Source organism: Adiantum capillus-veneris, chromosome 1, assembly GCF_014529385.1.
Source record: "Adiantum capillus-veneris isolate H3 chromosome 1, ASM1452938v2, whole genome shotgun sequence".
In the NCBI taxonomy this organism is placed as follows: Eukaryota; Viridiplantae; Streptophyta; class Polypodiopsida; order Polypodiales; family Pteridaceae; genus Adiantum; species Adiantum capillus-veneris.
This window is the reverse complement of record NC_140931.1, coordinates 179,288,002-179,311,471: the sequence shown is the minus strand read 5'-3', so window position 1 is coordinate 179,311,471 and position 23,470 is coordinate 179,288,002. Positions and strand designations below refer to the sequence as shown.

Sequence of the window (23,470 nt, the reverse complement as noted above, 5' to 3'; positions counted from 1 at the left end):
GCGCATTGCACTTGACTCTGATTGAGCCACGTGGACAAGCTACTGCTACTTGTCATCATAATTCATTAGTCTTAGTTTGTATATAGCTTAGGACCTAGCCTGGCAATTTTGTGAGCCTCTAGAAGGACATGAATGATCACGTACGTCAATAGTTGCATACCCTCACCGTAACAGACTTGGATACTCCAAGTCAAGAATCAATCACAATAGCACCAAATAACCACTTCAAAACAGTTCACAGTTCACAATAGATTTGCACTGGCCCGGCGGAGTTCCGTGCCTACAGATATTGGCCCCAAAGACTGGCGCCCCTTTCGGTATTTCTTTATGTATTAATCAGTTCAAAGTACAAGAGAGCGGTTAGGGTTTCGCGCTCAGACTCTGCGTCCAGATGCTCTGCATAGTGTGAGCCCTCACCACTTATTTATTGTTTACAAGGGTTGCCAAAAGCAGAGCCCCAAAAGCTTAAAAATAAAGCATAACTCTTTTCTCTCACAAGCTCCTCTCTGTAGGCTTTTAATAAAATAAAAGTAGTGGAACTCTCTCTCTCAATTTGCGTAGAGAAAACTTGACGCAAAAGCTGAAAATCAGCGCCGCAAAATCCGGGATTCTGCAACGTCATCATGCCAGCGCATTTCACGGAAATCAGTTCCTGCTGCCCTAGGGTTAGGTTTATGACAGTTTTTAGGGTTAGGGTTAGCGCTTTTGGCAGAAATTAGGGTTTGCAGGTTTTAGGGTTAGGGTTTCCAGAGTTAGGGTTTTCAGCAGTTCGGCTCTCGGGTAGACACGTCATCAATTTGTGACATACCCCCCTCTTGAAAGCATTGTAATCGACCTCGATTACGCCTGCAAAACAGACAGAGGCCATATACCGTCTTAGCAGACATTGATTGTTAGTATCTACGTACTAAGAACACAGATCTAGCACATGTACCAATCGACAGTCACATCACACGACATCACATGACATTCAACATTCATTCGGATCTTAGACCATGATTTATCGGCAATGTAGCTAGCAATTGCGTCTAGATCCAATTGGGACCTCATCGATGTCCGATTGACTAACCCCTATTGCAACCATGTCTATTCGAGATCAATCGGACCAAAATGCTGCAGTCATTTCGTCTATCAGTTCCTGCACTTAAAAGAAGTCAAGAACAAATCGGTATCATAATCAGAAATTCCATTTCATAAAGTCATACGGCAGAATACTGTCAGCTTTCAGTATCCCGGAAGCTCAAAGAGACATCAGTGACTCTAGTATCTAAATCAAGGCATCTGTTGACAAAGGAGCGGATTGACTCCCCTCTTGTGCATCCCACTGCACCAGATCTCCGGCCAAGCTGAATTCTGGGTTCCATTTGGAGTAGACTATGCTAAACCAAAAGCATCGAGGTAAAGTTTCACAATCTGAGGAGTATCTGCCAGGTCCTCCTCCTCCATCCACTTCGCATCCAATGCAGGATAGTTCTTGAACTTAACCAAGAACCGCCTTCGGACTTTACCTTTATTCTGCGTATCCTTATATGCCAAAATCTGTTCAGGAACAAGGATCTCCTCGTTTTCTTCCACTTCGGGTTACTCATCAGGCTCCCCATCATCAGGCACATCACCTTTAAAAGGTGTCAAGAGACTCACATGAAATGCATTGTGAATCCTCCAAGTATCAGGCAGTTTCAGTCGGAAGGAGACATCATTTATCTTTTCAGTGATCTGGAAAGGTCCGTAGTATCGCATACTAAGCTTTGGAAAAAGCCTCTCCTTTCCCTTTTTCTTTCTCAGGCGTGCCTTCTCAAAACACCCAATCATCCTCCTTCAACTCCAAGTCGCGACGATGGCGATCCGTTGCCTTTTTTTGTCGTTCTTGAGATTTCTGCAAAGTCTCGCGAACCTTGGCAAAAGCCGTATCTAAGTCTCGCGTATATTCATCCGCTTCAAAAATCTTATCTTTCGTGCTTAGGAAGGGTGGAACCTTCGCAGCACCTTCAACAATCTCAAATGGCGCCTTCCCCGTCGAAGAGTGTATCGTGTTATTGTAGGCAAATTCCACCAAAGGTAAGTACTTTTCCCATTGAGTCTTCTGATCCGAGATATAAGACTTCAATAAATCTAAAACCACTGAATTGGCAATCTCAGATTGCCCGTCAGTCTGTGGGTGGAACGATGACGAGAACTGCAACCGCGTGCCAATGTTCTCCCAAATTGCCTTCCAAAAACAAACTCGTAAATCTGGGGTCTCTGTCGGAGACAATCATCTCAGGCATGCCATGTAATCTGAAGATCTGGGCCACAAACAGTCTCGCTAAGTGATCCGGCTTGACTGTTTTCTTTACTGCAATGAAATGAGCCTGTTTGCTAAATTTGTCAATAATAGTCCAGATACCATCGTGACCACTCGGTGTTCTCGGGAGATCAAAAATGAAATCCATTGCAATACTTTCCCAGGGGCGGGTGGATATGGGTAAAGGCTGTAACAATCCCTGTGCTTTATGCCTGTCAAACTTGACCTTCTGGCATCCTAAGCAACTGCGCACAAATTCTTCCACATCCTTTTTGAGTCTCGGCCAAAAGAAGTATCTCTACCCCTTTCCTGGTGGTAGCAATGCCGCGGTGACCCGTAAATGGTGGACAATGGCATTCAGTCATAACCTTTTCCCTCAACGGCAATGTAACGCACAACATGGTTTTTCTCATCAAGTAGCCATCCCGAATGGAATATCCCGCTATTGTCTCCCCATCCCATATCCGTGTGAAAACGTCTGCAAAATCTGTATCTGTGGCATACTGGTCGGCCATATCCTCGAAGCTCATATGATGTATCGCGGAAATAGCCAGAACCAACCGCTTCTGAGACAAAGCATCTGCCACCACATTCTTCTGTCCCTGAACATGGACAATCTGGAAGTGAAACTGTGACAAGATGTTCGCCCACCGCATCTGCTTTTCCGAAAGCGGCTTCTGTGACAAGAAGTAGCGCAAACTCTGATGGTCTGTAAAGACAATAAAATCCGCTCCGAGTAGGTAATGCTGCCGCTGAATAAGAGCATGGATAACCGCCAAAAGCTCTCTCATAATTCTGTGCTGTCATCTCCGGCCTTGAGAACAATCGGCTCTCGTAAGCAATGACATGGTCTTCTTGCATCAAGACCGCACCCAGACTACGACCACAAGCATCACAATATACTTCAAATGACTTCTGCAAGTCCGGCAAAGTCAAAACTGGTCCCGTAGTCAATTTCTCTTTCAATGTCTGAAAGGCAGTCACCTCTGTGGATCCTCACGAGAAAGGGACTCCTTTCTGTGTCAAGATATGCAAAGAGGAAGCAACCTCTGCAAACTTTCGAATGAACCACCTGTAGTACGAACACAGTCCCAAGAAGATTCTAACTTCATGGACATTCTTCAAATCGGGCCAATCACGGATAGTCTCTATCTTGGCCGGATCCATTTGCACTCCTGCTGCTGAGACAATGTGTCCCAAAAAGTGTATCTTTGGTAGGAAAAATTCACTTTTCTTTGCATTAATCACTAACTTGTGATCTCGTAATGCCTGAAAGACCTGAAGCAGATCATCTCTGTGTTCTGCCTCATTCTTGGAGAAAACAATGATATCGTCAAAGAAAGTGCCAACAAATAGCCTGTACTCTCGAAAAATCTGTCCATCATCTGGTTAAATGTCGCAGGAGCATTGGTTAAGCCAAAAGGCATCACCAAAAACTCAAATAACCCAAAAGTCGTCCAAAAAGCTGTCTTGTAGACGTCTCCCTGCGCAATTCTGATGATCTGATATCCACTCTACAGATCAATCCTGCTAAAGCACGAGGATCCATGTAATCTGTCGAGTATATCATCGATCCTAGGAATAGGAAATCTGTTCTTGATGATGATTTTGTTGAGAGCTCTATAGTCAATGCACATTCTCCAAGATCCGTCTTTCTTCAAAACCAACAACATTGGAGAGCAATACGGTGAAGTACTAGGCTGGACAAGACCCTTTTCCAAGAGGTCTTTCACTTGGTTCATAATCTCTTCATTCTGTGCTCGGCTAACACGGTAAGGTGGCCGGTTCGGTGGTGTGCTTCCAGGTATCAGATCAATGGTATGATCTTCAGGACGAGCAAGTGGTAACTCGCCTGGTAGGCCCTCTGAGAAGCAATCGGCATGAGAGTGGAGAAAATCTTGGCGTTCTTTATCAAGTTTAGACATATCTGTCCTATCCTTATCGCTCAATTCTTTCATAAAGATCGAGTAAACAATCAGACTGGATGTCAATTTAGAAATGGCCGAAGCCGATACAATAGGAACAGACTCGCCCTTCAGTTTAATATCAAGTACAATGGTTCTGCCCTTCTCTGTAGTCAATGTCGCTTTCCTCACCCAATAATTGACCACGGCGTTGTTCTTGTGGTACCAGGGAATCCCTAAGAGAACATCACAACCTTCCAAAAGCATTATGAAAAATTCCTCATGCCCCAAATACCCCTGACAATGCAACCGAAGTTTGCCAATGACAGGTGTAATGGCCACGTCCCTGTCGGGTGCCGCTAGAACTGCCTCCGCAAGTGGTCCCATACGATCGGGAGTGATCTCGAGCCGCGCCGCCAATTCCGGTGAAATGAAGTTGGCCTTGGCTCCTCCATCAAAGAAGATCAGGGCCTCTTGATCTTTCACTTTGTCCCAAGCTCGACAAAGTTCTGTACTCTCGTCCATGGTGTTGGGATCGGTATCCACACAATCTGGAACCAGTCCTGTTTTCATCTTGCCTTTTTTGCCACGTTCCTCAGCTGCTCTCGAACACTCAGGCCTGTCGTCGTCCTTATCATTATGTTCTTTCTATGCCTTTTTAGGGCACTTCGCGGAGATATGTCCATGTTCCCCGCATCCAAAGCACTTCCCCTCCCTAATGGTTGCTCTTTCTCTTTCTACTTTCATTCCCACAAGTCTGTTCGGCTCGTTGTGTCATGACCTGAAAGGTGGGGTGGGTCAGACTGCCAGAGTGAATGGCAAAATGGCAAAGCCCCGCTTCGCATGACTCATCAACTCCTAAATAGAAGCTGACTTCTGTTCCAAGCAATGATCTCGGACCTCTGTAGGTAGACCCAAGGTAAACCGCTCAATCTGTTCTCTGAACAAGTTCTTCTTGAATGAAGAGGCGGGTAGAAAAGAGCTCCAAAATCTCACACAGTAAGCATCCACCGTATCTCTCTTCGTCATCCGAAGATGGTTCCAAGCAGCTCGTATATCGCGTTCATACTCTTGCGTCAACCAAGAAGAAATAAAAAGCTTCTTAAATTTCAGCAATTTAACTGGTGCAGTCTTGTTTAAAAGAAGCGTGGACCACCAAGTTCGAGCATTCCCCTTAAAGTAAGAGGCAGCTCTCCGAATCTTGGAGTGCTCTGAGTAGCGTCCTCTCGCGAAAGCGATGTCAAATTGCTGTATAAAAGACAAAGCCTTCGAAGCATCTTTGTATCCTGAAAAAGTGTCAAATTTGATCGACTGTCCACCTTCCTTAAATTCTCGGACTTTCTTGCTTTTATCTTCCAGAAAGTCATACTGGTTGGCTTTAAAAAAATTCTTCTTGTTCGCATAAAATTTGTCGTCACCAGAGTCTGAACCATCCGTAGACGAGTCCTCTGTAGAACTGTCACTCACTGGGCGAGATTTAGACTCCTTTGCCTTTTTGAAGCGTTGTTTCTTGCTTTGCTTTTTGCCTTTTCTGTCTTCTTCGCTCGAATCTGAAGAGCTAGAAGAACTTTCAGAAGAAGAAGAAGGACTGGGTACTTCTTCAAATCGAACACACTTCTTCTGTTTCTTTGCTTTGTCAAATGTCGACTGACGACCCAAATAACCCGGGAAGTCAATGCCTTTCTTTTGCTTTTTGCCATGCTTTTGGGCTTTCTTTTGCGCGTCAAAACGCTGAGCAATCCGTGCATCAACCACCTCTTCTAATTCCTTCTCCAAATATTGCTTGTGATCAGAAGGTTTCTTGAGAGCGGGTTTCGGGGGTGGTATTGTGGTTTTCTGCCACTGCGCGCGCACTTCTTGAAAAGAAGTCTCACTCATATATTTTGCCAATTTTGGGTCCTTCGCAAAACTGAGCATCATCTTTGTCGCATCGCCAATCAATTGACGACGCTTCATCTCTCGTTGCTCCGCCTGAGTAGGCCGAGGCGGGCCATACTCTCTGCCAGAATCTTCATTGTGATCCCTGCCCGCATCTCCGGATGTAGAGGGAGTCGACTGATCCTTGCGTGAAGCCATAGGTGCCGCGGAAAAAAAAAATTGGGGATTGATTTCCCGTAGAAGAGAAATCGGCCGTGCTTTGATACCACTGTAACAGACTTGGACACTCCAAGTCAAGAATCAATCACAACAGCACCAAATAACCACTTCAAAACAATCCACAGTTCACAATAGATTTGCACTGACCCGACGGAGTTCCGTGCCTACAGATATTGGCCCCAAAGCCAACGTCCCTTTCGGTATTTCTTTATGTATTAATCAGTTCAAAGTACAAGAGAGCGGTTAGGGTTTCACTCTCAGACTCTGCGTCCAAATGCTCTGCAGAGTGTGAGCCCTCACCGCTTATTTATTGTTTACAAGGATTGCCAAAAGCAAAGCCCCAAAAGCTTAAAAATAAAGCAGAACTCTTTTCTCTCACAAGCTCCTCTCTGTAGGCTTTTAATAAAATAAAAGCAGTGGAACTCTCTCTCTCTCAATTTGCGTAGAGAAAACTTGACGCAAAAGCTGAAAATCAGCGCCGCAAAATCCGAGATTCTGCCATGTCATCATGCCAGCGCATTTCACGGAAATCAGTTCCTGTTGTCCTAGGGTTAGGGTTAGGGTTTATGGCAGTTTTTAGGATTAGGGTTAGGATTTCTGGCAGAAATTACGGTTTGCAGGTTTTAGGGTTAGGGTTTCCAGAGTTAGGGTTTTCAGAAGTTCGGCTCTCAGGTAGACACGTCATCACTTTGTGACACTCACTTGCATAGTACAGTTATAAAGTCGCTTGAGCATATAGGCATATGAACATCACTAAAGTCATTTACTAGTGAAAATAGCCTCTTTTAATGAAGTCGTGGGGTTCTAGAGCACTGCACGACCTACCTCCTTTTCCCTACAGAAGCGAGCCTAGGGGCTCTCCTTTGGGCATCATCAAATCAAAACCAATACCCCTTACATGGGCAGTCAGTACCCCAGCACCCAGTGCCATCAAGCAAGCATTTCCAGCCATGAAGTCCAGGCGTTTTCAGCCATGAAGCACCAGCATTTTCATTCATGAAGTACCAATGATTTCAACAAATCAGCATCAGGTCAGCCCTAGCGGTTTGCAAATCCTCAACGTAGCAACAAATCCAGCCTAGCATTTCTGCATCAATACCGCCGAGGGCCTTTAAAAGTATTAGTGCCTCTATAAATGAGCCTTGGGAGCCCACTCTGGCAAATCAATGCATGGCTGCACAATTGTAGAGTGGACTCCCCAACAATTGTACTATGTGACTTATTAATTAAGAGGTACCGAAAGGTTAGGCCGGTGCACCTGGGTAGAGAAATACTAAAACCGGCCCGTGGGGCGGTAGGCGTTGGCTTTCACCCGAAATTCTTTACTTTGGACACACACAGAGAGAACGTGCAAAGGAAACCTGCGACGGGAATTAACACTTAAGCACACACACGGCTCGGAAGCTAGAATGCTCCGAGCAGACGCCGACAACTTGTAGGCCCCAAAATTGGCGCCCCTTTCGGTATTTCTTTATTCTTTAGGAGGGTAAATTACAAAGAAGAGTCCTGGGAATCCTTCACCTGATACCATTTGTTTTGGCCAAATTTCAGTAGCATAATAGCCCCAAAACTTGCGCGAAACCGATTCCCCTGCTAGAACTCACTTCTACTGGCGTATACCCTCTGATTCCTGCCCAAAAACAGTAAATTCAGCACGCTGTATTTACTGGTTTTTGCCCTGTTTTCAGCCCCAAGCAGTCCCCTAGCTGTCCTCTGCCAGTGGGGCACGATTCCCAAGGGTTCTGGCGTCCGTATGGCTGAAAAACAGTCAAACTACAGTGCATACATAGCGCTGAATTCGCACCTATACGGTGAGGTTATGACCCTCACCTATGTCTGTGTTGGAGTAGCAGCTAGCTACCCCTATTCTTGCTCAAGGAGGCTCTTGCCTCAGCACAAAAGCATGATACCACACAACTGTACATCAGTCAAATGAAGAGCCCTCTTGTGGGGCATCACATAACTGCACGTAGGGGGGAGAGAGAGAGCAGTGTGTAGCGTGCAGGGCATCACTCCTAGCACCACATTATACATGAGAGGGAAAGAAAGCACTCCATAGCTCTTAACCTGTGACAAAAACCAAAATGAAGCCTCCCTCAGCTAGAAATCCGGCGCCCTTTTTTCTGAATGGGGCAAGTGCATGAAAATCTGCCACTTGGTGCAATTACAAGCTTTTGCCCGTTGCGGGGTTGCCGCCTAAAAATCTCCCGACTGGTTGCCCAGTTGACTTCGCGGCAAAGTTGTAAAGCGTTCCCCTGGTCATACCGAAGGTAATGACGCGAACACATTTCACAGGCCGAAATAGTAGTTTCCTAATTTTTAGGAGATGCTTCCGTTGGGCTCCCACTGGTCATCTGACCATCTATCCTCATTGGGACCGCATCCAAAAGTGCAATGTGGCCCAACTGTCAGATACTTTCTGTTGGTGATCCGACCTTGACTTTATGCCTTTATTGAGTTCACTTCCTAGTATCCACCAACTTGCTAAGTGCGACAGGGGGACCTACATGATCTTGCTCTGAGCCTAGACATCCTCTTACTATACAAATTCTAGTGCCGACCACTTCCCGTATGCGGGTGAGACTACCGTTCACATTGGCCATACAATGTCCGACCGTTTGCTACTTGAAAAAGAGGGTCTTAAAAATAAAACAAAAATCATTGGAAAGAAACCAACAACTAAGGTTAGCAATTGCCACGTCCTTGTGACATAGTTAACAGCTGCCATGTCCTCGTGACATACCCTCCTCTTGAAATCGCAAATGTCCTCGATTGCATACTATAAATACATGCCACTGATGATCTTGTGCTATCAACACTCTTTTACCATCGCATGTATCCGCAAGAAAGGTCGTACACATAGATACAAATGACTTAATGAGACCTTCATACTCTTGTCTATCATTATCCCTCCTTCGCACACGTTGGGTTGGGGCATAAGTAGGTTGTTACCCAAAGGCTTCAAGGTAAAGCTGCAATACATTTGGTGACTCTGACAGTTCATGCTCTTCCATCCACTTCGCATCCATAGGCGGATAGTTCTTGAACTTCACCAAATAGCGTCTTGCAACTTGTCCTTTAACTTTTCTGTCCTGATGTGCCAAAACTTGCTCAGGTACCAGGATCTCATCAAGTTCCTCAACTTTGGTTGATCCTCATATGGCATATCTTCTGGCACATTACCCACGAAGGGTCTTAGAAGACTCATGTGAAACGCATTATGAATCTTCCACGCATTAGGCAATTTCAGCCTGTAAGCCACATCGCTGATCTTGTCAAGCACTTGAAAAGGCCCATAGTAACGCATATTCAGCTTAGGAAACAACCATTCCCTGCCCTTCATTTTCTTCAACCTTGCCTTTTCGAACCTTAAGAGAATCCAATCAGCATGTGATAGCAGCAATTCACGACGGTGACGATTAGCAACCTTTTTCTGCTTTGCCTGAGTCTTCTCCAAGGCAACTCTAATTTTCTTATACATTTCATCCATGTTCTCAACGTATCGATCTGCCTCAAAGATCTTGTCCTTTGTATGTAAAATGGGAGGAACTTTTTTGCCGCCCTCAACAATCTCAAAAGGTGCTTTGTCAGTCGACGAATGCACCGTATTATTGTACACATACTCAAGCATAGGCAAATATTGTTCCCACTTGTCCTTATTATGTGACACATAACATTTCAGCAGATCTAAGACAGTAGAATTAGCCTCTTTTGATTGTCCATCAGTTTGTGGATGAAACGAAGACGAGAACTTGAGCGTAGTGCCCATGTTCTCAAACAATCCTCTCCAGAACAAATTGGTCATGCAAGGATCACGATCACTGACAATCGATTGTGGTATACCATGGTACTTAAACACATTGTACATAAACAAGCGTGCCATTTGATCAAATTTTATCTTCTTCCTGACTGGGATAAAATGGGCCTGCTTGCTGAACCTACAGATAATGGTCCATATACCATCATTCCCTATTGGTGTTCTTGGAAGATCAAAGATAAAGTCCATAGCAAGGCTTTCCCATGGCTTATCCGGAATCGGCAGTGGCTGTAACAGCCCTGGTGCCTTTTGCCTGTCAAATTTGACCTTTTGGCAAATTATGCATGCTCGCACAAAGGCATCCACATCTCTCCTCAAGGGTGGCCAATAGAAGAATGTCTCTACCGCTTTAACTGTCGCATCAATACCACGATGCCCTGCATACGGTGGGGCATGACTCTCTTCCTTGACCTTATGTCGCAACGGCCTAGTGACACAAAGTCTGCCATGCATCATCATAAAACCATCTCTGAGGAGGTAGTGCTATAACCGGCATGTACAAACGTAGAGGGCGGTACTATTTCAATTACCTGTTAACTTTACAGAGAGCACTGAGAAGGAAAGAGAACACAGTGGTGTCCAGCGACTAGAATGTCACTGTGCACACGAGACCGACACCCTGTAGGCCCCAAAGACTGGCGCCCCTTTCGGTATTTTTTTATTCAATTAAAGATAGACGATCCGACCACTTAGTACAAGCTTTCACAAATCTGTCCAAACCTGGCAAGGGCTCAAAACGCAGGTTTCCGACCTGATTTCGGCAACATAACGGCGCAAAAATCCCTGTAGGTCAAAAGTACCTGTCTAGGGCAGATTCCCTCGCTATCTAGAAGCTTTCTGGTGAGCTGTCATAGAAATTCAGCCGGCTGTAATTCTCTATTTTTCACTGTCGGGTGCCCAAAAGCCTGTACACGCATCCCAAGGCTCTCACGAGGCTCCCCTGGTGTTCCCTTGCAGTTTAGGTGCGAAACCCTAAACCTGCAGAAAAACACAGCAGGCTGTAATTCCCTGTTTCGGATCGTTTTTAGCGGAGCGAACTCGCCTACGCATGTCCCAAGGGCTCCCGCAGACAATGGGACAGTTCCCTTGTGAATTGGATGAGTTTTCACGCGAGAAAACTCTTCAAAGTCACAATCTTTCGCGATGGAACTGTGCGTACCTGTGGGGGATTAGCAATTAGCTAATCCGATTCCTGTTCAGAAGGCTCTTGCCTTGGCAAACGCACATAAAACCCCAGAACTGTACATATTCATCTGAGTAGCCCAACTAGTGGGGCATTGCCATATGTGCCAAAGGGGGGGGAGAGATGCATGAGAGCAAGTCATCGCGCTACATGAGACAGAGGAGAAGGCAAGCTTTCCATTAAAGCTGTAAACCTACACCCACTACTCACACACACACATTGTAGGTCACTTATCAGTCAAATCAGCCTCCTCTCTCAAATTGGGTGCCCCCCTCTTGCTGACGGAAGTGGAAAATTTCACTAGGAGCCGCCATGTGTCCAGTTGCCCCTTTTGAGTTGATTCTCTAGTTCCCACTGACTTATCAAGTTATAAGTGACTTTCCGAGTTGCCCAGACTTCATTTGGCGCACACAGGCTTCCATACTCATCAGAATTCAGTGCTAATTGGCCCGACCAGTCCCAAACTGACCAACCCAAACTCCCGATGTGAGAAACCTATTCGGCCGTAGCCGTTTCACACTGGCCATGCAATGTCCACTTGCACCTTTTCAAGGGTTCCAAGGAAAACAAGTAAAAATAAAAATAAATAAAAATATATGGTACTTATTTACAGAAGGCAACAAGAAAAATACACCTCCTGGTGATAAGTGCTCATCATGTTGCCCCTCTTGCAACTGTTCAAAGATCCTTGCAAAATCTTCGTCAGTAGCATATTGTTCCTTCATGTCATCTAACTAATGATAAGGAATTGACACAGCTGAAATTTGTGGCTTCCTTGATAACGCATCAGCCACAACATTCTTCTTGCCTTCCACATGCATAATCTGGAAGTGGAACATAGAAAGAATGCTTGCCCATCGCATATGCTTTTCGGATAACTTTGACTGTGTCAAGAAGTATCGCAAGGTCTGATGATCTGTTTGGAGCTAGAAAGCGCATGAATCACGGCCAAGAGCTCTTTCTCATAGACTTGCATAGTTCTCTCTGACCCTTGCAAAATTCGGCTTTCACAAGCTACTACCCATCCATCTTGCATTAGCACTGCTCCGATGCTACTGCCACACGCGTCACACTAGACCACAAATGACTTCCTGACATCTGGCAAAACAATTACTGGATCCGAAGTCAACTTTTCCTTTAAGAGACTAAAAGCTGAAATCTCTTTTTGGGTCCATCTGAAAGTGACCTCTTTCTTTTGCAAAGCGTGAAGAGGCGATGCTATATCTGCAAAATTTCTGATAAACCTTCTATAGTAGGAACACAATCCCAAGAAGCTTCTGACATCATGCACAGTCTTCAAGTCTGGCAATGTCTTAATAGCTTCAACCTTTGCGGGATCCCATCCTTTGAGACTATGTGGCCAAGAAAGTGGATCTCTTCCAGGAAGAATTCACTTTTCTTAGGATTGACAAGTAACCTGTGACTGCGCAGCTCTTCAAACACAATGGTCAAGTGACGCCTATGCTCCTCTTCATTCTTTGAATAGACTATCATGTCATCGAAGAATGTCCCAACAAAATTGTTGATGCGAGTGGAAAATCCGATCCATCATTTGTTGAACGTGGCAGGAGCATTTGTTAGCCCAAACGGCATCACTAGAAACTCATAAAGACCAAATGTCGTTCTGAGCGCAGTCTTGTGCACATCCTCTGGCCTTATACGAATCTCATGGTACGTACTCTTAAGGTCTATCCTGCTGAAAATTGCAGCACCCTCTAAACGATGGAGAATATCATCAATTCTAGGAATCAGAAACCTATTCTTGATGGTATTCTTATTGAACGCATGGTAATCAATACACACGTGCCATTGTAACTAAGTCAGACTTTGTAAATAATTAATTTATTTACGAGAAAAGAATTATCTAATTAGTTGTGTGCACATCAGAATAGATTTAGCAGTTCTGGGGCCTCAGGTGCGCCCAAGTTTGGGCCAGTGCACCTCAGGGAGACCCTAGCAGAAAATACCATGAAGCCCTAGCGATTGGAAAATCGGGTCTTCAATGAAGGGGTAGATAGTAGCCTCAGATTTCAGGCTGAGAAAATTACGCGCGCTAGTGCAAGCACAGGAATGAGATGGGGTCCTTAGAATAATAACCCTAAGGCCTGATTATTTTACGGCCCTAGGATAAGTTCGTTAAAGTATTCTTAAATGATTTGCGCTGGACCAAATGGCCGAACAAGTGCGAACAGGTAATGCCAGAGCAGTGTCGGTACGGCATTACGCTGGGGAGCAGCTACCAATTTAATTGGTTGCATCTATGTGTGCAGTTGTGCACTTAATTGCACATTTCATTAACTAGCATAGGATTTTTAAAGTCAAAAGTTGAATGGTTTTTAAATTTTAAAGTAAGTGTGCCACTTGGCACACTTTCCCATGCAATCTCTATCTCTCTCTCTCACTCCCTCTCTTCATGCTAGCGCCCCCTCTTATGGGAGGCTATAAGAGAGCAGCCCCTCCCCCTCTTGCCAGGTTGGCAGTGCACTACCTCCCCTAAGTTGAACGTCTTTTACGCAGTGAAGCTCTCCATTGAAGCTTGAGAGCCGCACCTTGTGGTGTATGTGGAGCCTCTTTGCACCCAATGTCACCAGCGTGTGACTACTATCTATCCTTTTTGTTGATTTCTTTCTTATTATCTATTTACTTTCACTTTTTGGAAACACCCCTCGGGAAATCTAACTGCCCTGCATTGCATAGCTAGTGTGGAACTGTCCAGAGGGAGTCCAGGCCTGAGGGCAAGAGAGAGCACTAAGGTTGGACAAAGACTATGGTTAGCCAAAGTGGGGTCATTGACTAGCCAAAGTGGAATCCTTTGCTACAGAGCTTACATTTTAGTTCTGGGTGTGGTTGCAGTGTACAAAGGGGGTCAGATGACCTAGAAAGATACAATGGCAGCATCCCCTAAAATTTAGGGAACTGCTATTTTGGGACCTGAAAATGTGTTTGCGTCATTACCTCCGGAATGACAAGGAGAACATTTTCTTACTCTGCTGTGAAGTCAATTGGGCAACCGGTTGGGAGATTTTTAGGCGGCAACCCCGAAACGGGAAAATGCTTGTAAATGTGCCAAGTGGCACATTCTGGTGCACTTTCCTCATGCAAGAGAAGGTGGCGCTGAATTTTAAGCTGGGAGAGGCTCATTTTCAGATTTTGTCACAGGTTAAGAGCTATGGAGTGCTTCCTTTCCCTCCTATGTACAGTGCGGTGCCAGGAGTGATGCCCTGCATGCTACGCACTGCCCTCTCTCTCCCCTATGGCAGTATGTTATGCCCCTCTAGTAGGCTTTTCAATTGACCAATGTACAGTTGTGTGGGTTTATGCGCGATTGCCGAGGCAAGAGCCTCTTGCACAGGTACTGGATTAGCTAGCGGCTAATCCCCCGCAGGTACAGGTGAATTCGGAGAGGTTTCACACCAGAAATCTCGTCCGATTCAAAGGGCAAGTAGCCCTACAGGTGCGGGAGCTCGAGGACTTGCTACGGATGCGACCGGCACGCGAAACGGAGCCCGAAATAGTAAATTACAGCATGCTGTGTATTTTTGCAGGTTTAGGGTTTTGGCCCTAAACGGTCCCTAATACCCCCAGGAGGTTCGGGGACGCGAGGGGACCGCTGTACAGGTGATCTGACGCATTTTCGGGGCTGAAAACAGAGAATTCAGCGTGCTGCAGATTCTCGCCAGGTTTTGCAAAGTGCCCGTATGCGTCGGGAAAGTCAGTCAATGCGTGGGAATACTGACTGTGAAGTGTCCTAGTACAGTTATGCTGTCGAAATCGGGCTGGAACAGTTGAAATTCAGCTTAGCTTGTGTGGGGCAGCTTGTAGGGAACCACAGCGTTTACTCCCTCTTTTAATCAATAAAGAAATACCGAAAGGGGCGCCTAAGTTAGGGGCCAATCTGGTGTCGGTCTACTCATACAGGTGCAATCTAGCAGCCTGTATCCCTTTCCCCTTTGTTATGTTTTGAAAGTACAGGTAAAGTGGGCGACAAATTAAATGGGTGAAAGCAAATAAGGTTTAAGTCTAAAGTCTACCGCCCTTTTTGAAGTTAATAGACCGGTTTCATGGTTCCATCGACGGGATTAAATCACTTTTTCCGATAGAAGTGAGCCTTGGTCAGTTTGGGCTTGAAGACACCGGGGATCATAGACCAGACACAGGGAATTGCAATTATGGCTGACAGACAAGATAATGTGATTGAAGAGGTTTCTTCTTCATAGGGTCAACAGACACATGAAGTGGGTGAGTCTTCAAGACCACCACAGACAGATGATGATATATTCAGGACCCAGTTGGCTACTGCTGTGGCTATGTTCACACAAGTAATGCAGAACCCGAGGTTTTTAGCCTTTCTGCAACCTCCTGTTCCGTCTCAGCAAGTTGGGTCACTGGATCATATTCAAAAGCCTGTTAAGGCTCGAGCACAGGTGATTCATATTGCAGAGTCAATGGAAACACCTGTACACTTGACGAAGAATATGCAGTCTCCACAACCTGTGCCTAAGGTGCAAGAACAGGTGGTTGATATGCCAGTCTTTCAAGCTGTACCAGTTCAGCCAGCCACTTTTCAACAGCCTATAGCTGGTTCTAATGGGCAAGGAAGCAACCTACAGGCTATGCAACAAGTCTTGCCACCACCTTCACTACACCCTGGCTATTTTGGAGGTGGATCGGTATTCCAGAGCATGGCTGGTCATGCACCTGGAAATCGGTTTTACACGCCAGGAACAGTGTTTGGGGGTGCTCAAACGATGATGCCTAACCCATGTATGGTATCACAGGCATGCTACCAAGGTTTCAAAGCACTCATGGCCAATTTGGGATGCCACATGCAAATTTTGGTATGGCTGGAATTACAAATCAGCAGCCAAATATGGCATTTTCAGGTCAACTTAATTGCGGTCAGGGAACACAAATGAACCCTAACAATGTTCCCATGTTTCAGTCACTTCCATATGACAATTTGATGCCACTGGAGAGGCCAACTCCGTACAAAGAAGGTAGCAAAGGTGTGACTTTCACGACCTTTACAGGGTTTGATGACAGGAAGAAGGCTCTCTCATTCCTCCAGCAGTTTGACAAGGCCTATGCAGGGGGAAACTTTACAGAGGCTTCGAAGGTCCGCAAGGCAGCCACTTTCTTGACAAGGAATGCGGGACAATGGTGGACAACTTTATTGCTACAAGGGCAAGCTCCGTCCACATGGATTTACGTGAAGCAGATTTTTGCAGCAGCATGGTTATCTGATGACTTTGAAGCAGATGTCATGACAGAATGGCACCAGCTTAATGCTGCTACTTGCAAGAATCTGGATGACTACAATCGGAAGTTTTGGAAAGCTCTACTTCCAGTAACTTCCTATAGGTTTGTGCCATTGACAGAATAGATTGAAAAATACTGTTGTGGCCTATCCAAAGGATTGAGAAAGTACTGCACGAAGACCAAAGTCACTACTTTGACGCAGCTCATCGAGGTAGCAAACACTGGCAATGGTTTGCTCAAGGGAGAAGATTGTGAATTCAATACTGGCGTCAAGGAAGGATCAGCCAAGAAAAATTCAGCGAAGAAGCACGTTCCCAATGAGGCTCCAAAAGGGACTCAGGAGCCAGCCAACGCAGGGAAAGGCAAAGCTTCGGCTGAATCAGAAAAGGGACCAGTAAAGAAATGGAAAAGACGTTTTCCTCGCAAGTCAGAAGAGCAAAAGAAGGTCCTGAGGTTAGAAAACAAATGCTTCATCTGTGAGCAGCCTGGCCACATTGCTTACAACTGTCCTACAAAGAAAAGGCCAACTGATTTTGAAGACAAGGAGGACAAGAAAGGAAAGAAGCCCATGGCTGGTCTAGTGCCAGATACGGTGGGCGATAAGCCAAATTCAGATGCAAGTGAGCTTTGCAGAGCATGGGGAAAGGTCATGGATCAAACAGTGCTTATCTTCTTTGATCCAGGTGCCAAAGCCAATTTCATTTCCCCAGAATTGACTTCAAAGTTGGGAATCAGACCTGAAGAGATGGGGTATACAGTAGAGGTAGGTTTGGCATGTCCTGGCCATACAGAGGCTGTGACACCCATCATTGGAAAGTTGCGCCTACATATCCAGTCCTATGTAGATGCTGAAGAATTTTACATCATGCCACTGGACGGATGTGATGTGTTGTTAGGTATTCCTTGGTTGTTTCGTGTACAGGGAATCATGGATGCCTACAACAAAAAGATCACTGTACAGAGCAGGGGAAAGACTCACATTCTGGATGTAAAGCTTAAAGGGGAGTCTATTCCCACTATATCAGCTTCTGCTATTACTTCTGTAATGAAAAAGCATCTTTCTGCGTACTTGGTTTTTGCACGTGAAGTGTTAGATTGTGATGAATCAAATTTATCTGTGCTAGATAAAGAAAGGTCAATGTTTTTACAACAGTATAGTGACTGCTTTTCCGATTCATTACCGTCTCAATTACCGCCAGAGAGACCGGAGGACCATGCGATAGATTTGGTGCCAGGCAGTAGCCCACCAAATAAGCCTTTGTACAGGGTTAGTGCGGCTCAACAGAAAGATATAATGGGCCAAGTATAGGAGCTGTTAGAAAAGGGGCTGATTCAGCCCAGTTCATCTCCATTCTGTTCTCCAGTGTTGTTGGTGCAGAAAAAGGATGGCTCATGGCGTATGTGCATCGACTACCGTGCACTGAACAAGAATACCATCAAGAATAGGTTCCCTATACCTAGAATTGATGATATTCTGGACAAATTAGAAGGAGCAGCTATGTTTAGCAGGATAGATCTAAAGAGTGGGTACCATCAGATCCGCATTAGATCAGAGGATGTGCACAAGATTGCTTTTAGAGCAACGTTTGGCCTTTACGAATTTTTAGTGACGCCCTTTGGTCTCACAAATGCTCCTGCTACGTTCAATAGGATGATGGACAGAATTTTCCGTCCACACCAGCAGTTTGTTGGTACATTCTTTGATGACATGATAGTCTACTCAAAGAATGAAGAGGAGCATAGGCATCACTTGGCCATTGTGTTCGAAGAGCTACGTAGTCATAGGTTGCTCATCAATGCAAAGAAAAGTGAATTTTTTCTGGAAGAGATCCACTTTCTGGGACACATTGTCTTAAAGGGGTGTCAGAATGGATCCTGCAAAAGTTGAAGCGATCAAGTCATGTCCAGATTTGAAGACGGTGCACGATGTCCAAAGTTTCTTGGGACTATGCTCCTATTACAGAAGGTTTATCCGAAATTTCGCTGAGATTGCTTCACCTTTACATGCTCTTCAAAAGAAGGCAATCACCTTTAGATGGACACAGAAAGAGATTTCAGCTTTTAATCTCTTAAAGGAAAAGATGACTTCAGATCCAGTCATTGTGTTGCTAGATCTTAGGAAGTCATTTGTGGTCCAGTGTGACGCCTGTGGTAGTAGCATTGGTGCAGTGCTAATGCAAGATGGCAGGGTAGTAGCCTATGAGAGCAGAATTTTGCAAGGGCCAAAGATGACCATGTAGGTCTATGAGAAAGAGTTACTGGCTGTGATTCATGCGCTCTTAAGTTGGAAACACTATCTGCTAGGTGCAGACTTTGTTGTCCAAACGGACCATCAGACCTTGCGATACTTCTTGACACAGACAAAGTTATTTGAGAAGCATATGCTATGGGCAAATATCTTGACCATGTTCGATTTTCAGATTGTGCACGTGGAAGGCAAGAAGAACGTTGTGGCTGATGCCTTGTCAAGGAAGCCACAAATTTCACCTGTGTCAATTCCTTATCATCATGAACTTGATGATATGAGAGAACAGTATGCAAATGATGAAGATTTTGCAAGGGTCTTCGAGCAGCTAATGGATGGACAACGTCATGAACACTATCTTCTCAAAGATGGGTTCATGATGATGCATGGTAGATTGTGTGTCACAAAGCCATTGCGACGCAAAGTTATGGAAGAGAGTCATGTCCCACCGTATGCAGGGCATAATAGCTCCAAAACTTGCGCGAAACCAATTCCCCTGCTAGAACTCACTTCCACTGGCGTATACCCTCTGATTCCAGCCCAAAAACAGTAAATTCAGCTTTTTGCCCTGTTTTCAGTCCCAAACAGTCCCCTAGCTGTCTTTTGCCAGTGGGGCACGGTTCCCAAAGGTTCTGGCGTCCGTATGACTGAAAAACAGTCAATTTTCTGCGCATACACAACGCTGAATTTGCACCTGTACGGTGAGGTTATGACCCTCACCGGTGCCTGCTTTGGAGTAGCAGCTAGCTACCTCTGTTCTTGCTCAAGGAGGCTCTTGCCTCAGCACAAAAGCATGAACCCACACAGTTGCACATCAGTCAAATGAAGAGCCCTCTTGTGGGGCATCACATAATTGCACGTAGGGGGGAGAGAGAGAGCAGTGTGTAGCGTGCAGGGCATCACTCCTAGCACCACACTGTACATGGGAGGGAAAGAAAGCACTCCATAGCTCTTAACCTGTGACGAAAACCAAAATGAGGCCTCTCCTAGCATAAAATTGAGCGCCCATTTTTCTGTAAGAGGCAAGTCCATGAAAATCTGCCACATGGCACATTTACAAGCATTTTCCCGTTTCGGGTTTGCCGCTTGAAAATCTCCCGACTGGTTGCCCAGTTGACTTCGCGGCAGAGTTGTAACACGTTCCCCTAGTCATACCGGAGGTAATGACGCGAACACATTTCACGGCCCAAAATAGCAGTTCCCTAAATTTTAGGAAATGATTCCGGTGGGCTCCCACTGGTCATCTAACTATCTATCCTCATTGGGACCGCATCCAAAAGTGCAATGTGGCCCAACTGTCGGATACTTTCTGTTGGTAGTCCCACCTTGACTTTATGCCTTTATTGAGTTCACTTCCTAGTATCCACCAACTTGCTAAGTGCGACGGGGGGACCTACATGATCTTGCTCTGAGCCTAGACATCCTCTTACTATACAAATCCCAGTGCCGACCACTTCCCGTCTGCGGGTGAAACTACCGTTCACATTGGCCATATAATGTCCGACCGTTTGCTACTTCAAAAGAGGGTCTCAAAAATAAAACAAAAATCATTGGAAAGAAACCAACAACTAAGGTTAGCAGCTGCCACGTCCTCGTGACATAGTTAACAGTTGCCACGTCCTTGTGACGCTAGCTTTTGCAAACTCTAAGTATTGGTTTGTAGCCCAGGTTGCACTCAAGAATCAATCAGGATTTGTAAGGTGTGCAGGGCAGTTTCAATGTGCTTTTCATGAAGACATTGTTACTACTTACATTCAATTGAAAGAGTAATCCCAATAAAGCAATGTCTTGACTGACAGTTGTCTTGTTTAACTGGTCATGCTTAGTACGCCGATGCCCTTCTTTAGGCTTTAGTGGAATTATTGAAACATAGATTATGAGTTCAAATTTATGTGACATTGTTTAATTCTGGTTGGAATTGTGTCTGCAAGAACATCGCTGAATTTCCTTGACAAGTTACTGAATGTTTTTACATGGATTTGGATTGATAATTTTTTGCTTCTTTTTGTGCATTGTGCAGTATTGGGTAAGCCAGGGAAACAAATGGTGCGATTTCTGTAAAATTTATATAGCCAATAACTCTGCAAGTATACGCACCCATGAAGCTGGCCAACGGCACAAGGATAATGTGGCAAAAAGGTTGAATGACATTCGTAAGGAGAATGCTTCTAAAGAGAAGGAGAGACAACAAGCGTTGAAGGATATGGAACGGATAGAAGCGGTAAGGTTTTTTGCTGTTCTTGCTTCACTCCCTTGTCATGGCTATTTTAAGGGCACATATATGTCAAGTACTGGTTTTATTGTTCCTTATTAAATACGGTTGCAACTTCTTTACACCCTTAGAGCATACTATCTAGCAAGTTTGCTGCAACAGCGCAGATGTTTTGTGTACTTTTTCTATCTATATTACTTTTTACTCTGCCTGAAAGCAATTACCTTGTGAACGAATGGATTGCCCTGGAAAGTTTGTACTTAAATCTACTGAGAGAACAATGGGATTCTCTGCTCGCTGAAGTTTTTGTGGAGAGGCTAGATGAAGTTTCGTTAAAATATCTACTATTGTTTCCAATCCAATGGAAGGTTGGTTGAGTCTTAACTATTGTGCATCACACATGTAGTTTGGTACCCATTGTAGGGCCTTCTTTTTGAGGGGTGGTCATCAATGCTGTTCATGTAGTCATTACTTGAAATGGAAATGGATAGAAAATCTGGCAGTTCAGAGTTTTGACCATGTTTAAATGAAACAATGCTTTTTGCATCCAAAAACAAATGTTTGTTTGTACGTGTAGTAATTGAAGGCACCAAGCCAAATACATGTTATCCTGGATTCATCTAGGTATATACATGTTAACTGCAAAGTTGCATCATGCAATCTTTAAACCTCTGACCCTGCAATGTACATATTTGGGAGTGTACAACGTGTTTGCAAACAGTAGATCTTGTTTTAAGGATTTATTTTTGCAAAATGAAGATAAGGGGAACCAGGGAAAGCTTATTAAAGGTAAGTGTAGGAATGTTGAGTGTGCATCAATATGTGCTTACAGTGTAAACAATGTGACCTCCGAGAAAAAACACCCCCTAAAACTGAGAGGCTTATCTGTACTGAAATGAGGTTTTGGGAACAGAGGGCCAAATCAACGTTTTTTTTCTCTAAAATTCTGTTATTGACTTTCATGAGGTTATGAGATGGTATTAAAGTACCAAATCAACATGTACATGACCGTCTTCGAGGGCCAGCTCAGCAAGGAAGCTGCGCTGGCCTAAATTATCCATCTTATTTCAAAGGTGTGCTTCAATCTTTTCGAAAGAACAGGTCTAAGATGAAGGATCATATTCTTGACTCGAGTTGAAAAATGTAGGATGAGTTTTCAGCCATTTCTGTCTATTTCTTTGACTCGGTTCTCCAAAGCTCAGAATGTCAGATGAATGTATTGCCAGCAAGCACGGCGAAGTTACCAGAAAGATTTAGCAGCGCAGGAAAGGACTACAGTTTCCACTGCAATGACAACGGCCTCAGATGCAAAATCTGGTATGCTCAAATGGTTTGTATTCATGCTTTCCGTTGTAGCAGATTTGGTTTTGAGGTTCGTTTATGCAGTGTGGTACTTTGGTACTTTGTGAAACAGAGGGATCGATGGTTACGAGTGCAAAAGGAGGCAGACCTCATGGTCCTTTGCTGAAGGAAACAAAACTGCTCATGCCAATCAAAGGAAAAGCATCCTCTTTGCAAGTAGGGAAGCGGAAAAGGCACGAGAAGCAAGAGTTAATTTCAAAAGAAGAGGCAGATGCGCTGAAGGCCAGAGAAGCTGCGAAGAAAAGAGTACAAGAAAGGGAGAAAGGCTTATTGGGCTTGTATCAATCTTACTGATGTATGAAGGTGGCGTTAACCTGGTCGCTAATGCGAGGCATTTTCAGATATACTTGTTAAAGGCTTGGCTTTGCTTTCATTAGAATGGGCTGGTACTGCAGCCACCTTGTCAAGGATGAACAAAGATGATTTTCAGGACTGCTTGCCTGCTGATTTGCAGCTGAGTCCTGTAATTTGGAAATTCTTCAGGTTGAGGGAAACATAAAAGGATGGACGAATCTTGCTCACGTTCGAGTTGTGGTCAAGTCAAAGGTCAGCCTTTTCTGATGTAACTTATACTTACAATTTAGTTATATAAATGAAACTGATGTGCCAAGTTGTTCATGCAAGCACTTGCAAATGCGCAAGAATGTGCACATTGACAGTAAATTGTATCTTCCATCTTGTCTTTGATGCTTTCGAGAAGGATTTGAAGCACTGTGCTAATGATTGTAATTCTATTTAAACTCGTTCCCCCTCTGCCCCCCCCCCCCCCCCCCCCCCCCCCCCCGGCAAAAAAAGAAAACCATAGTATCAGAGTAGCACACTGCGGAAGCGTAGATGCACGACACTTGTGGCAGCAGACAATACGAGTCAGAGAGAAAATAGGGAGAGATTGACAAGCCAAGCTTGAGATTGCTCTAATTAACTTTGGCAGATGGATCCAAAGTGATAGCCTCAAGGGCCCTTCTATACTCTTTCCATAGAAATTTGCATGACCCAGTCCAAATAAATCATGTCAAATACATAAAATTAATAGGCTAAAAATGGGCACATTCACATCAGATGCAAAACTTGAAACAATTATTTAGTTTGACTTGCTCTATCAGGCGC

General features: G+C 44.7%; 1 protein-coding gene across 3 annotated transcripts in view; it reads left to right on the top strand.

Annotated features, from left to right (window-relative positions):
• The window catches only part of LOC147466082 (zinc finger protein ZOP1-like), a 57,214-nt gene extending 34,131 nt beyond the window's left edge, over positions 1 to 23,083 (top strand). For 2 of the 3 annotated variants that reach the window (XM_086523769.1, XM_086523765.1), the window contains exons 2-4: positions 20,810 to 21,010; positions 22,228 to 22,318; positions 22,416 to 23,083. In XM_086523769.1, the coding sequence (XP_086379895.1) occupies positions 20,810 to 21,010; positions 22,228 to 22,318; positions 22,416 to 22,657 (534 nt within the window). In that variant the 3' untranslated portion in view covers positions 22,658 to 23,083. Of the gene's footprint in view, positions 1 to 20,737; positions 21,011 to 22,227; positions 22,319 to 22,415 lie in introns of those variants that run through there. The other variant, XM_086523763.1, reaches the window with a different exon arrangement.
• The last annotated feature ends 387 nt before the right edge of the window (positions 23,084 to 23,470 follow it).